This window comes from Paramormyrops kingsleyae, chromosome 11 (assembly GCF_048594095.1).
Source record: "Paramormyrops kingsleyae isolate MSU_618 chromosome 11, PKINGS_0.4, whole genome shotgun sequence".
NCBI classification, from domain to species: Eukaryota; Metazoa; Chordata; class Actinopteri; order Osteoglossiformes; family Mormyridae; genus Paramormyrops; species Paramormyrops kingsleyae.
In genome coordinates, this window is record NC_132807.1 from 3,259,744 (window position 1) to 3,272,910 (window position 13,167).

General features: G+C 43.4%; 3 protein-coding genes across 4 annotated transcripts; 2 read left to right on the forward strand and 1 right to left on the reverse strand.

Moving 5' to 3' along the window:
- Positions 1-301: 301 nt before the first annotated feature.
- LOC111848076 (gamma-aminobutyric acid receptor-associated protein-like 2) lies at positions 302-3,838 on the reverse strand. Its single transcript, XM_023819806.2, has 4 exons — positions 3,574-3,838; positions 1,333-1,388; positions 916-1,088; positions 302-464 (listed from the first exon to the last, which is right to left on the reverse strand). The coding sequence occupies exons 1-4, from the start codon at positions 3,605-3,607 to the stop codon at positions 377-379; spliced, it is 351 nt and encodes a 116-aa protein (XP_023675574.1). The 5' UTR covers positions 3,608-3,838; the 3' UTR covers positions 302-376.
- Positions 3,839-4,183: 345 nt separating this feature from the next.
- On the forward strand, positions 4,184-9,623 carry tmem231 (transmembrane protein 231). Its single transcript, XM_023819803.2, has 7 exons — positions 4,184-5,141; positions 5,739-5,905; positions 6,082-6,210; positions 6,893-7,036; positions 7,484-7,565; positions 7,728-7,833; positions 8,493-9,623. Exons 1-7 carry the CDS (start codon positions 5,003-5,005, stop codon positions 8,653-8,655), a joined length of 930 nt encoding a protein of 309 aa, XP_023675571.1. The 5' UTR covers positions 4,184-5,002; the 3' UTR covers positions 8,656-9,623.
- Positions 9,624-9,766: 143 nt separating this feature from the next.
- LOC111848071 (carbohydrate sulfotransferase 6-like) lies at positions 9,767-12,973 on the forward strand. Of its 2 annotated transcripts, XM_023819795.2 has the most exons (4): positions 9,767-10,255; positions 10,670-10,829; positions 11,155-11,308; positions 11,508-12,973. In XM_023819795.2, exons 3-4 carry the CDS (start codon positions 11,256-11,258, stop codon positions 12,715-12,717), a joined length of 1,263 nt encoding a protein of 420 aa, XP_023675563.1. In that variant the 5' UTR covers positions 9,767-10,255; positions 10,670-10,829; positions 11,155-11,255; the 3' UTR covers positions 12,718-12,973. The 2 variants fall into 2 exon arrangements, with proteins under 2 accessions (XP_023675563.1, XP_023675564.1); XM_023819796.2 differs by lacking the exons at positions 10,670-10,829; positions 11,155-11,308.
- The last annotated feature ends 194 nt before the right edge of the window (positions 12,974-13,167 follow it).

Genomic DNA, 13,167 nt, shown 5'->3' on the forward strand with positions numbered 1-13,167 from the left:
ATGTTATCCCATAGAAATATGCACGCATGGTATTTAATTGTTTATTTTTTATTGGTTAGGTTACCCAGATACCTCCCTTTTATTTTAAATTATTTTAAATATAATCTCACAAGAAATAAAATTTCAAACAAAGCAAAGAGTATCAATAACGTGATAAAATGAAATTGTCACGTGCTCCAGGTACTAGAGGAAAGTGTGCAGGCGAAGGAAAGTGGCCGCTCTGAGGCTACTGCAGGCAGACTGGTGGGCACGCCGCCAGGGCCGTGTCTCACACCCCCTCCACACACTGCCTTATACATTTTACTCCCTGGTCTTTGGGGTGGGTGGGGTGGTGGGGTGGGGTGGGGGGACTGGTGCCCCCCCGACCCCTGCCTCTCTATCCGAAGGTGTTCTCGCCGCTGTACGCCACGTAGAGAAATCCATCCTCATCCTTCTCCTTCTCGTACAGCTGCCCCATCGTCAGGCTGCAAGGGCGAGAGTTACGGTCAGCTGACAGACGACAGTAACCCACAGCTCAGAGCAAATATATGCTGGTGAAAAGATGGGCACTGAAGGATTACGGACAAACCCTCCAGGGCTAAAGCACAATCAGTATATCTGAGCGAGGTGGCATTTCAATAACAAAAAAGTGCATTTGCTAGCATTACTGAAGCTCACCTACAAAACACACTGGCGTCAGCCAACTCTGTCCACAATGGAAAGAGATTATCAGTCAGCTTATCAAAGGAATCATTTATGTGTGCAAATAGTTTAACTTGCCTAACTGGACACTGGAAGTTTGACTCTCAGCCTGCACACAAAAGCCTGGTGTCAAAAAAGAGGCACCGATTGAGGACAGGAGTAGAGAAAAGCCTGCAGGGCTGAGATCCACCCGACACCTGCCCCATTCCCCTCGGCATCACTGCTGACCCTGACCTGGACTGTGGGACAGTCTTATCAACAAACAGAAAGATGGCCTTTTCTGAAGGCAGCTGAATGCGCTTCCTGATGATCCACATGAACTGGGCCACAGTGATGTCAGACGGAACCAGGTACTTCCGCTTGTCGATGTCCACGATTTGGGAGCCGGACACCTTTTCAACAATCACCTGCAGCACGCAGAGAGAGATTCAGTCAAATTGCAACCAGCCATACGTGACATACAGGTACAGGGAACGTCATCAACCTGTTCTTAAACATGTCTGCCCTGTTGAGTAGGAAGTTCAACCTTACAATCAGGTGTCTACCAGGGCAGTTTAGACAAGGAAGTAGCACAGATGCTGCCATATTTTAAAATGCTGACAGTTAATCCCCTGACATTCTGATAGCAACACAGGATGGACAGGCACTTACAGGCACCCGGTCAGGGTACTTGCTGCGGATTTTAGCCGACTCCACGCATCGGTGATCTGTCAATGAGAAGAGCAGAGTCATTTTGCATACATGCTTGGGAGAGTGAAGGAAAATGAAAATGAGACTGTGAGCACACGTTTAGCTCTGGGTCATACGTTGCCTGGCTGAGCAACTGGAAAAGCATTTTTAAAGAGCTAAACAGAGTTTTGAGAACTTAAATTGAAGACAGAAATGATCAGCACACCTCAGGCAAAAGAAAAGAAAACCAAGTAAAAACAGGAACCAACCACCAGGGGGCACCAGGAGGTTGTACCAGACTATGCAAAATATTTATATAAATGGTGACCTCAAAAGATCAAACCAGCTCTTTGGTACATTATAAAGTTCTCAGGAGTGTTTAGAAGATGCAGCTCATCAGACCAGATGAGGAAGTGAATCTGAGATACAATTAACAGAGAGATGAAAAAGGCTGGAAATCAGGAACCCAGTCAAATATCACGTGTGTGCAATGCCAGCCTATGATCTCACCACTTTATGCAGTTATTCAAGTCTGACTTATATTACAACACTATTCACAATTAAGGAACATTCAACAGGCTATTCTGAGTTGCCTTCAACCCTAACAAGATAAGGAAATGGTGGTTTGCCCACAACTAGACAAGTGTGACATGCTTGCATGTTTTGGGCATTATAACTGTGACAAAAGCTCCGTTTATTGTTAAAATACGACAACTAGTCACTGGTGCAGAAAAATCCTATCATGTAAATAACTGATATGATCACATATTATCCAGATCACTCAACACTGGTGCACAATATACTGTAAAGATGTGAAAATGCCTGTAGCAACACATTTGATGCTTGAAAAATAAAACCCTACTTTAACCACACAGGAAGATGAAACCCAAACCAAGAGGCACAAGACAAGTCCCATGACAGAAGGGAACATACCTGATCCACTCCTGCCCAAGGTCACACCCAAGAGACACAACTGAGGAACTCTTTTAATAGCATTGTGCTCATGTTCATAGTGTAGATAATTACAGTAGCCGTCGTTTGCATATTTCATTATTAAAAACAATGATGCGGGCTTGAGGAACAACCTCATCATCCTCTTTTCCCCTCCTGTCCTTTGGCAGTTTGACTGTTCCAGGTTTTATCATGCCTACGTGTCCTATGTGTATGCATGTCTTGGTGTGGCATGGAAGCATATATGGCCCACAGAAAATGATTTTTATATATCACTTCATATTTGATATTAAATGACACACCCCTGATCTGATTAGTCAAGAACAATTTTCAATCCAAATCATAGCTCTAAAACAAATAAAACAAAAAGTTCATATTTGGGCTTTTACTGAAAAGCATTTTGATGTACCTGGTTCTGTATCAGTCCTTAATGGAATTCAGTTTCTGAAAGTCAGATTTGACCAACTGGGCACTCTTAAAGATTTCAGAGAAGGGTAGAGTGAACAGTGAGCCCAACTAAGGATATTGTATTTATTTAGTAGGCACTTTTGTCCAAAGTGGTGTACAAGTGAGAGCAGGGTCAGCCAGCATCCCGGAAGAAATTGCGGTTAAGGGCCATACTGAAGAGCCCAAAGATAATGAGCTCCATACCACCACCATTCATCAGATGGCACACAGTAAGGTAATTCTAGAGACACCAACCAACTTAATTCACGTGTGTTGGATTCAACACTGTAAAAGGGAATCAAACGTTGGAGGTTTGAGGGCACAGTGCCACCCACTAAACCATGGAAGATACTTGGCCTTCAGTTGGTTTTAAACAGAAATGTGTTTTACTGACATTTCTCACAGTAGACTTAGGATCTGCAGAGGTGGATTTTAAGAGGTTAATATTCAAAATATCTCCCCTGGTACGTAAGCCCTTTAAAGTAGCAGGAACTAATAAGAGATACTACTGGCCACATAAAAACAGCAGATAATAATAGAGATGAGAAAAGATTCCACTGAGAGCCATTAGGCTTGGTAGCAAATTAAAAGCTTATATTTCACGAATGTAAGCAGTCAGAAGAATTCATTCTAACAAATGGGCATGTTAATGTCCGACAGCCGTGCGTAATTGGTTGTTGGGGAAAAAAAGGTCTAAATTCCGGAATTCCAGAAACGAAGTGCGTCTGTTAGATCAGGCCTTCGCTTCCCAAAAGAGCGACGCCAACACCAAATACTGGGCAGAATATCAGACATACCAGTGCTATTTAATAAAAAGGCCCTTACCCAGAGAGTGGTCTTCCTTAAACATCCATTTCATTTTGCTGACGAACAGCGCTAATTCTTGATGTAAAAAATGTAGGTAATAACCTTCGGTTTAATTATTAGATTTTGTATAACGGTTTTAAATGCCCCCTTTTCTTAGTCGGCGATTTTATTATTAGTAGTAACAACACCAGTATTTTTATTTTCAACCTAAACGAAAGCTAAACCAGTCAGCCACCGACCAAAACAATATCGGGAACCTGCCAGCCCTTGTGGGTGATGTCACTTCCGGGCCACTACATTTTTAAGGGGGGGCGGCGTAATAATTACAGCTACATTGTCTATTTGCTCTGGTTTCGGCGATGTAGTGTTTTCCCTGAAATATTGCAATTTATATATTTATTATCTAACGGTATGCTTTCTGTTCTCTGTATGTGCTGGGAATCTTGCGACCTTTAGACCGTCCCATAACGCGGACTTCAATAACTGTCTTTAACATGGAATCTGGGAGTGGGGGCCGATTGGCAACAAAATGCATCCTCGGGATTTGCTGTCAAGCGGTCCCAATTTGATATTTTGTCGTCTTTCTGGGGGGTGTCCATCTAGGTACATCTTACCGCCGACTGGGATGATGGGGGGGTCTCCCGTGGTTTATTTTGTTGCCGACCGGCCCACCGGGAAGTTTCCAGTCCGCGCTTGGCTGGGCGTATTTTGCTGGTTCATGTGTGATTGTAAACAAAGTTGTATACTGACTACATTTTTCATTAATTTTTACTTTTTACGACCGACGGGCAGAAATCATCAAAATCTGAGGTTGCGTTAGGCTTCTGCCTATATTCTTATTTACATCTTTAGCAAGTAGCAGATGGTATTCTTTATTTCTGTCATTATCTTCTTTATTCATTTCTGAGTAAAAATAGTAGCACTCCACACAAATGGCAGTGTACTGAATTTACATGACTTTAAACGTTGTCATTTTGCTTCTAATGCTGTTTAAAACGAACTTTCAAAAAGCAGTAGCCTAATAAAATAATCACAATAATACAGCTTCTTCTAACGTACAAACTTAATCTTTCGTTTTAAAAGCTCATCTATAACAGTTAAAAACAAAACAGGTGTATACTAGTTTATTTCCAAAAGGTGCATAATTAAATGTTCATAAAGTGGCAATCTTCTCTGGTTCTTCTTCACGGGAAAGCCACTGCGACAGTAGGATGTAAGCTGGTCGGAACCACTTACATGGGACACCGGGAACGGGGGACACTTTAGTGCCCGGACCGACACTTAATTTGGGAAGGCGGCCATGGAAACCGTATGACGCCTAGACTCAGAAGCAACTGAATAAAGTATAGACAGAGGAGTCTGTTGTGCAGTATATTTTAACTAAGCGTCCCGGTGTTAATTAGAAGAGTCATAAAGTTTCGCTTTGTATTGGCATAACCTGTTTAAAATGGCTGTTTATGAAGTTTACAGTCACCCGGCTTTGCTCCGATACAAAACTAGCATTTGCACGAAAGCCACGTTATTCCTAATAGTTGTACTGTGTCTCACCTACATATCACCTCTTCTGGTAGCTTACCGGAGCCAGGGTAAGATAAACGCCACCATGACCCTGATTATCTGAAAAGGACATTATCCGGTTCTCTGTCAATTCTTATATGTATAGAAGGTAATATTTATACGAAAATTGATATTATGAAAGTAATTTTAAATTCCCATATAAATCTTAATAGTTATCTGCAACAATATCCTCACGCAACGTCTTAAAATGAGTACAGACGCTCTCTACTTACGAACTTTCAGACATATGAACTGCAAGTCCAAATTATGGTTCCTTAGGTTCCCGTTTCCTGTCCGCAACTTCAAAAAAAAATAAAAAATCTGCGTAGTACGACCTTGGCCACTACTCCGCCGCGCAGCAGGTTAGTGTACGTACTCCCAGCGTCCTAGTTCTTTGTAGTTGCGTATACCCTTAAAATTATGATGATGTTGAATAACGACTTACGAACATTTCAAGTTACTAACGGCTGTTCGGAACGTAATTCATTCGTAAGTAGAGATCGTCTGTACTGTTGGTGCCGTTAATCGAAATCAAACGCATCTTGCGCCTTTGATTAAGCTGCTTGTTAGTGTTGTAGTGAGCTGAAGCTTCACTATACAGCCTGTTACTCTGCATTTGGCTTCAGGATTCTGGCTGAAGCGGAGCACTTACGAGGAACAGCCCAGCGTTCGCTTCCAGTACCAGATGTTGCTGATTGCAGCAACTAGCACCAGCGGTGACTATGTTGCATGGAGCACATTTCCCAACTTCAACATCCTTCAGGGCAATAACCTTCGAGTACCTTCTGTTTCGGCAAGTGCACGGGAAGCATTTGAGTCAACCTTGGCTTTATCTAGAAAGTCATTTGCTTTGCTTGCTCAGCGCAGTGTCACATTTATGTCTGTGTATTGTGCTCCTCGATTTCCCCTGTGTTTCTACACTCATTCTAGTCTCCAAACTCAAATTTGTGTCTGGTGTTGGCTCCACAGGCACGAGAAGAGGACCAGAACCAGGATGGGAAGTTGGATCGGTTAATCCTCCAATTAGACCTTCCTTTGAAGCCCGTTGAGCAGATTTACAGCATCCAGATGCTGCTCACCTTTTCTTACCAGTTATTTGTATGTACCAGCAAGCCTTTACACCACTGACCTAATGTACTGTTTCTTATGTATCTAACACCAATCTCTTTGAGATTTGGAACTTTTTAAAAATGTATCAAACCAAACATATTATTAGAAGACTCATTGTGATCAGGAGGATGGGTGGCTCTGTGGTTTGCCCTCTGTGTCTGTATCCAGAAGATCGGCAGTGTCAATCCTGTGGCTGGCAGAGTCGCCGCAATGACTTTTGGGCCCTCGAGCACCAGATAACTAGTTGATCCTGTGCTTTGTTCACAAACTTCATTCTCACCATTACATATGTATATCTAAAAGGAGACCAATTTCTGAGTACTTCTACAAATGGCAAAAAAGTATTGCTATTATGATTGTCAGTTATGTGAAACTAAATTATATAGAGTTATATAGATATTGATTTAATAAATTTACATTGATTAATACAATGTTAAAAACTGATTTAGTTTGTTCAACTTTTAAAAATGAAGGAGCTTAAACTAGCTGTGTGTGGGTTTGTAAAAAGAGATTTGTAACCGAGTTCTAATTATATACGGTTTAATGTGATTAATTCACTCAGTAGCTCAATCAAAAATGAGCTAAGAGCTGAGCTGGAAGGAGAGGTAGCTTATGGCTGGCATGCTGCCAGAGGCAACAAACATACACACACTCCTGCTTGTCTTTGCAGAGAATGTCCACCCTTGTGATGCAGAGTCTGCTGATGGTACAACACTCTTCCCCAGTTCCTGGTTCTCAGCTTCTCCTCAGTGGAGACCTGCGCTTACACCAGAGGGTGTTACTCCCTCACCGTGGCCTGGACACACGTTACAATGTGAGTACACTGGACACACGTTACAATGTGAGTACACTGGACACACGTTACAATGTGAGTACACTGGACACACGTTACAATGTGAGTACACTGGACACACGTTACAATGTGAGTACACTGGACACACGTTACAATGTGAGTACACTGTCCACACGTTACAATGTGAGTACACTGTCCACACTCCAGTGTGAGCAGGCTATTTCATTCATACACACTCATTTCCTCTATTTTTTTTACATGCAATTTACATCAGGACTGAAACATTTAGCATAATAACTATTGTTCACTTCAGCACCAACGTCGTATGTGGCGTTCTCTCCAATAACCCAGCCTCGTTTTTTTGTAAGAAAAGTGATACAGCTGCTAATTAACCTGCTTTTTTGTTTTCTGGGTGTGCCATAACCATCTGGGTGTGTCAAGGTGTGCAATAACCATCTACCCATTCAGGTATCAATTATCAGTGAGAAAAGTCCCTTTGCCAGCACCTACAACCTGGCAGACATCATGGAGGCCTATCAAGAACGAAACGGTAAGATATATGTTTTTTGTTTAGGGGGGGTGGGGGGTGGGAGAGGAGGGACCTTGAACTGTCTCCTTGCATGCACTCATGTATTTGTTCTGCAAGTACTTCTACCTGTGATCAGTGAGACAGACCCACCTGAGTTTACAACTCTTGGACATTTTCTTCTAGTGACAACGTTTCTGTCTAGTCCAGCTCCAGTGTGGACCATCGGTAGAGCTTCTGCTGCTCCTTTCAAGCTGAAGGCAGTGATCCGATACCCTGTTGAGATCATCAGATATCCTTTGAGGGGGACGACTCTGGCATGTCTGTGCATGGGTTGGGGTCAAGTTCATTCCACAAAAAGGTTTTGCTTTGAGTCTTAGCATGTTGTATAGTTCAGGTGTCAATTGTAGAGGTAGGTGTTACCACTAGCGGAAGCATTTGGTCCAATTATGAAAAGATGCTGTATATTAACCCTCTACTGCACACTGCTGCCCTTGGGCAACAGAAAGTCCTTTAAGCCCTTGGATTCCTAATATGAGCCTTTTAATTATTTCAACCAATGGAAATGCTTAAAAACATGTCCAGGGCCTGTCTAATGAGGTAAAGGAATCACGATGTTACAAGATTGTGGGGCAGGAAATCCTTTCAGGAAGCACTGCCTCAGGAGCACATGGTGTGACCAATGAGTAAGATTCATTTAATTGATTAACCTATTTCAACTGAGAAAACCAGTGTACAAAAAAATCATGTGTGTGCATGAGTGTTTTTTATCATCTAGAAATTGAGTTTTTATTTCTGTTGCCTAAGGGCAACATTATGCAGCAGGTGGTACTTTTCATAGAGGTCATGGTGAAGTAACATGCACTCTAGTTCTCCTGGCTAATATCAGGAACATGGGACCCCCTAGATCCATCACTCTGCTCCTGGCTTGTCCTTAACCTGGGACCCCACCTACCAGCCTGGTTTCTGGGAGATGGTGAAGTTTGCCTGGATCCAGTATGTCAGCGTGCTGCTCATTTTTCTTTGGGTGTTCCAGCGGGTTCAGACCTTTGTTTTTCAGAACCAGGTTGTGCCCACGGTACCAGTGCCTCCCTTGAAGCAGCACTGGGCCTGAAACATGGGGTGGGGGGTGTGAGGGGCTGGGTGTGTCTGTCTAAGGACTCATCACCAGCTTCATTTTCATTCCTACCACAGTGACCTACACCCACCAGGTGGAACCAACCCCTACTGGACCTCATGGTTCAGACAGTCGCATCAAACACAGCATAAGAAGTCTCATCCTGGTGTCAGCCATGGTATGGGATCATGTTTATGTGAAACAAAGGTACAGTGAGAGCGATACATGGCTTTTAGGAATATTAGCTCACAGGTAAATTATAGGATTGTGTAGAGATTCAAAAAATGTATCGTAGTTTCCAGTTAGGACAAACTAGGGTGGTACAGGGCTGTCAGGGTCCCCACAAATCCAGTATGGTACAGGACAGTCGGGGTCACAACAAGGCTGGGATTGTACAGGGTAGTCAGGGTCACCATAAGGCCGGTATGGTGCAGGGCAGTCAGGGTCACCACAAGGCTGGGATGGTACAGGGCAGTCAGGGGACCCACAAGGCTGGGATGGTACAGGGCAGTCGGGGGACCCACAAGGCTGGGATGGTACAGGGCAGTCGGGGGACCCACAAGGCTGGGATGGTACAGGGCAGTCGGGGGACCCACAAGGCTGGGATGGTACAGGGCAGTCGGGGGACCCACAAGGTCGAAGATGGTACAGGGCAATTGGGGTCACAATAAGGCTGGTACAGGGCAGTCAGGCCAAAATTTAATGGGTCTTCACTGAAGTGTACAGGTCTTACGGTTTGGCTGTTGTTATACAAGAATTAATCATATGCTGAACCCAGTGATTCACAGCCATGGCAACAATTGACTCTCTACAAACAGGCATTCATTTTGTGTGTGAATTTTATACAAAATTGCTTTTGATCATGCATACACCTAGTTTTCATTCTATAGGTATGTGTTTTTATGGTAATATATTAAATGCCAAAATTACGTAAGAAGAAACATTAAAACCTCAGGGATAATGGACTTTTGTATCATTCTTTTCATTCATTCTCAGGTAAAAGTGGTCCTTTCTAATCTATCATAACAGGCTAATTGTGTTTCAGTAGAATACAGTCTTTCTGTTTCTCAGGTCACCTTTATGGAAATTTCATTTTTTAAATTGTCCAATTTAAAACAACCTGTCTGGATCCTTCTTTAATTCTGTTTCCAAAAATAAGAACTGTATTGAACTCAGCGGGAGATGCAAAATGTACTTATGTTAGTCAGGGTGTCTGATCGTCATATGAATGTATGAGACGTTTCAAATGAGCCTCATCCATTTTTCTTTAAAACGTCCCAGCCAAACCGGACTTCATATTTAGAATATTAATGGTCAAAAATAATTCTTTAGTAATTGTACACTCCCTGCCCCCCCCCCTCCGAAACCACCAAAGGATTTTTTTCAGGCATCTGATTTTGAAGTAAAGTATTCCCTTTGCGTCTCCCATGACTGCCGTGACTCGCTCCGCCTCGTACCGAGCCGTCATTCTCAGCCGTCTGTGATGAAACTCACTTCAGCTGGGCTGGACGGGCACCTGCGCCAAGCTGTCCTTGGGATGATATTTATTTCTCTAGTCTTTTCTTCATCTGAAGATTTCCAGCAGATTGTTTGAAAGGTAAGTGCTACAACTTCGCAAGAAGGCTAAAGGAATAGATGTAAGTGAATAGCAGGGGCTGTCTAAGATGTATTAGAGGGTTTTATTTAGTGTGGTGTTTCTTCTGACCCTGGGTATGGCGCTATCAGTGTGTCACATTTCTAGAAGAAAGTTATTCGAAAATCAGTGCAGCACATATCAGTGAGTAGAGATACCTTTGAATAAACCTTGGCTGAAAATTAACACAAACTAAAAATTCCTCAACAAACTTCTTGCTTGTATTTAGACTGATGTTATAAATGTTCTGTAATGTCTGAATATACAGATCAGGGCAGCTATACATAAATAGAGCTGGTTTATTGTTTTTTGCATTATCTTTGTAAGTGTATCTACCCTAAATAACAATATCAGGACTTGTATCTCTCCATCTCCCAGGGTAGGATCACAGCTATGATGACCTTTGTAGATTGATATTTTTGCTGAAGTTGACATCAGCATCTTCCGACAAGGGAGTTAAGGGATCATTTGAGCAACTGCTGACTTTTTTTTTCAGTCGAACTTGAAAATCTGTGAAGTACCTCTTAGCTGCATACTTGTAAGAAATTTGCAATATTAGGCAATGCCATTGTGGATTCCGTATAGTAATATAATATATTGAAATTCCATTGTCATGTCTAGCTTGAACGTGCCCTTGACTCTCCTAGACAGCTGCTGGTTCCACTAGATGTAAAAAGGCCTGCAGTCATGGTCTGGATGATTGCTTTTAGATAAGCTCTCCTAAGCTACAGCAGAAGTGAGGACACCAAATTGACAGCTCACACAACTGCCTGAACCAGACAGACCTGTTAGCAATGTAAAGAACCAATTCAACCTTAATCTTAATCCCTAAATTATTCTAATGTTCATGCTTCACTTAATAGGTAATCATAAACTGGGAACGCAAGAATAAATCCTTGAACAATACACACACCAGCACAAGAGTCATTCAGGGCTGCTGGGTCACCTGGGATCAGATTACAATATGAAGTATTTGGTTTATAATCTGGCCTGCTTCTGCTCCAAAGTTGACTGCACGTAAGAGACAATCTATTCTGGAAGTTCTTCTAGCAGTAACTCACAGTAAGAAGCACATGTCACCCTTAACAGGATGGTCTTTATAGTGTAATTCCATGATAGAGTGACTCACTTAGAGAATAGGCATTGCCAGGGAAAGACAAATCTGACAAAGAAATTATTCCTGTGCATTATCGCTCTTCATCTCTTTATCTTCCAGAATGCCCCGCTATAAATGGAACTCTGTGGCGTTAATAGCCGTGTTGTTACTCCAGGGCATCATTACAATCCTGCTGATAAGTTCGAACAAATGGTGGAATCTGGTCCCAGAAAAGGTCAATATTTCGCACAAGCTACCGCTTCCCAAAGCCAAGGTGCATGTGCTGCTGCTGTCGTCGTGGCGATCAGGTTCCTCCTTCCTGGGACAGGTGTTCAGTCAGCACCCAAACGTGTTCTACCTTATGGAGCCAGGATGGCACGTGTGGTCGACGCTGAACTGGCCTGGGGCTCTGGCTCTGCAGGTTCCAGTGCGTGACCTCCTACGTAACGTATTTCAGTGCGACTTGTCTTCGTTTGAGGCCTACACCCCTGCAAAGCGCAACGTCTCCCACCTCTTCATGTGGAGCCAGAGCCGGGCCCTGTGCTCCCCACCAGCCTGTTCCCTCAATCCACATGGGCCCTTCCACAGTTCAACTGACTGTGCGCGCCATTGTGACACATTCGGATTCAAGAGGGCCCAAGAGGCCTGCCGAAGTTACAGCCACGTGGCACTCAAGGAGGTGCGTTTGTTTGACCTACAGCCATTGTACCCGCTGCTTCATGATCCTACCTTAGATCTCCGCATCATTCATCTAGTGCGTGATCCACGGGCTGTGGTCCAATCCCGACTGCAGGCAGGGGCATTTCTGCGGAGGGACGACACACTAGTCCTGGAGATGGGCAATGCCCGCTCCCCTGACGCCATCTTCCGCGTGGTGCAGGAGGTGTGTCGCGGCCAGGTGCGGATCCACAAGATGGCCTCGCTTCAACCGTACAGCAATCGGTACCGCCTTGTGCGGTACGAGGATATGGTTCGCGACCCGCTGAAAGAAATCGAGAATCTGTACAAATTCACCGGACTACAGATGACTTCATATTTGAAGGACTGGATCCACCACGTCACCCACGGCAAGAGCCAAAAGGGACCCATCTTCCAAGTGAGCTCAAGGAACGCTGCCATGGTGTCTGAGGCCTGGAGGGTCAAGCTGCCCTACAGCAAAGTGCGCCGCATCCAGGATGTGTGCAGTGCAGCCATGTCCCTGCTTGGCTACTTGCCCGTGAGCAGTGATACACAGCAGAGAGACCTTAAGATGGACCTACTGAGTCCACGCAAACTTAAACACTCCAGTGACCCAGACTCTGGAAATAAATCACTGAACCAAATTTGGTAGTATTTTTAATCTCAACTACTAATTTTTGTTTCAAGGGCCAGTGTTCAGTGTTCTGACTCGAATTCTATAAATAAAGTTGCTTCAAAAATGAATTGTTCAAGTGGCATGGGCAGCAGCGGTAACAGGAAGCAGCATGTCTATCATGCAAACATTAATAGGGCTGATTTTAATTCTAGGACATGAATTGCTCCCTTTGGGCAAATTGACTAGTTACTCTACTTTCCATCTTCTTATAAACCAATATGAACTGGAACTAAATAACTGCTCCATGTTTATTCTCAATAATGTATTTTAGATTTTATTTTAAATGCATATCTGAATGTATTATGAAACACAGGTGAGTAGAGAACAGGATTTTTATTTGGAGAAAAGTGGAGCTTTCGGCAGAAGTAGGACCAACCAAATGCAGGGATGCAGAAAGGGCTGGGAATGCATAAGCTTCACAGATAT

What these genes read in the sequence shown, in the direction of transcription:
- tmem231 (XM_023819803.2), top strand. Translation starts at nt 5,003, where the DNA reads ATGGCTGTTTATGAAGTTTACAGTCACCCGGCTTTGCTCCGATACAAA. An exon ending in TTCGAGTACCTTCTGTTTCG is followed by an intron (nt 5,906 to 6,081) that starts GCAAGTGCACGG and finishes TTGGCTCCACAG; the next exon opens with GCACGAGAAGAGGACCAGAA. An exon ending in CCTTTTCTTACCAGTTATTT is followed by an intron (nt 6,211 to 6,892) that starts GTATGTACCAGC and finishes TTGTCTTTGCAG; the next exon opens with AGAATGTCCACCCTTGTGAT.
- LOC111848076 (XM_023819806.2), bottom strand. Translation starts at nt 3,607, where the DNA reads ATGAAATGGATGTTTAAGGAAGACCACTCTCTGG. An exon ending in TAAGGAAGACCACTCTCTGG is followed by an intron (nt 1,389 to 3,573) that starts GTAAGGGCCTTT and finishes TCTCATTGACAG; the next exon opens with ATCACCGATGCGTGGAGTCG. An exon ending in AGTACCCTGACCGGGTGCCT is followed by an intron (nt 1,089 to 1,332) that starts GTAAGTGCCTGT and finishes TGCGTGCTGCAG; the next exon opens with GTGATTGTTGAAAAGGTGTC.
- LOC111848071 (XM_023819795.2), top strand. Translation starts at nt 11,256, where the DNA reads ATGAAGTATTTGGTTTATAATCTGGCCTGCTTCTGCTCCAAAGTTGAC. An exon ending in TGCTCCAAAGTTGACTGCAC is followed by an intron (nt 11,309 to 11,507) that starts GTAAGAGACAAT and finishes TTTATCTTCCAG; the next exon opens with AATGCCCCGCTATAAATGGA.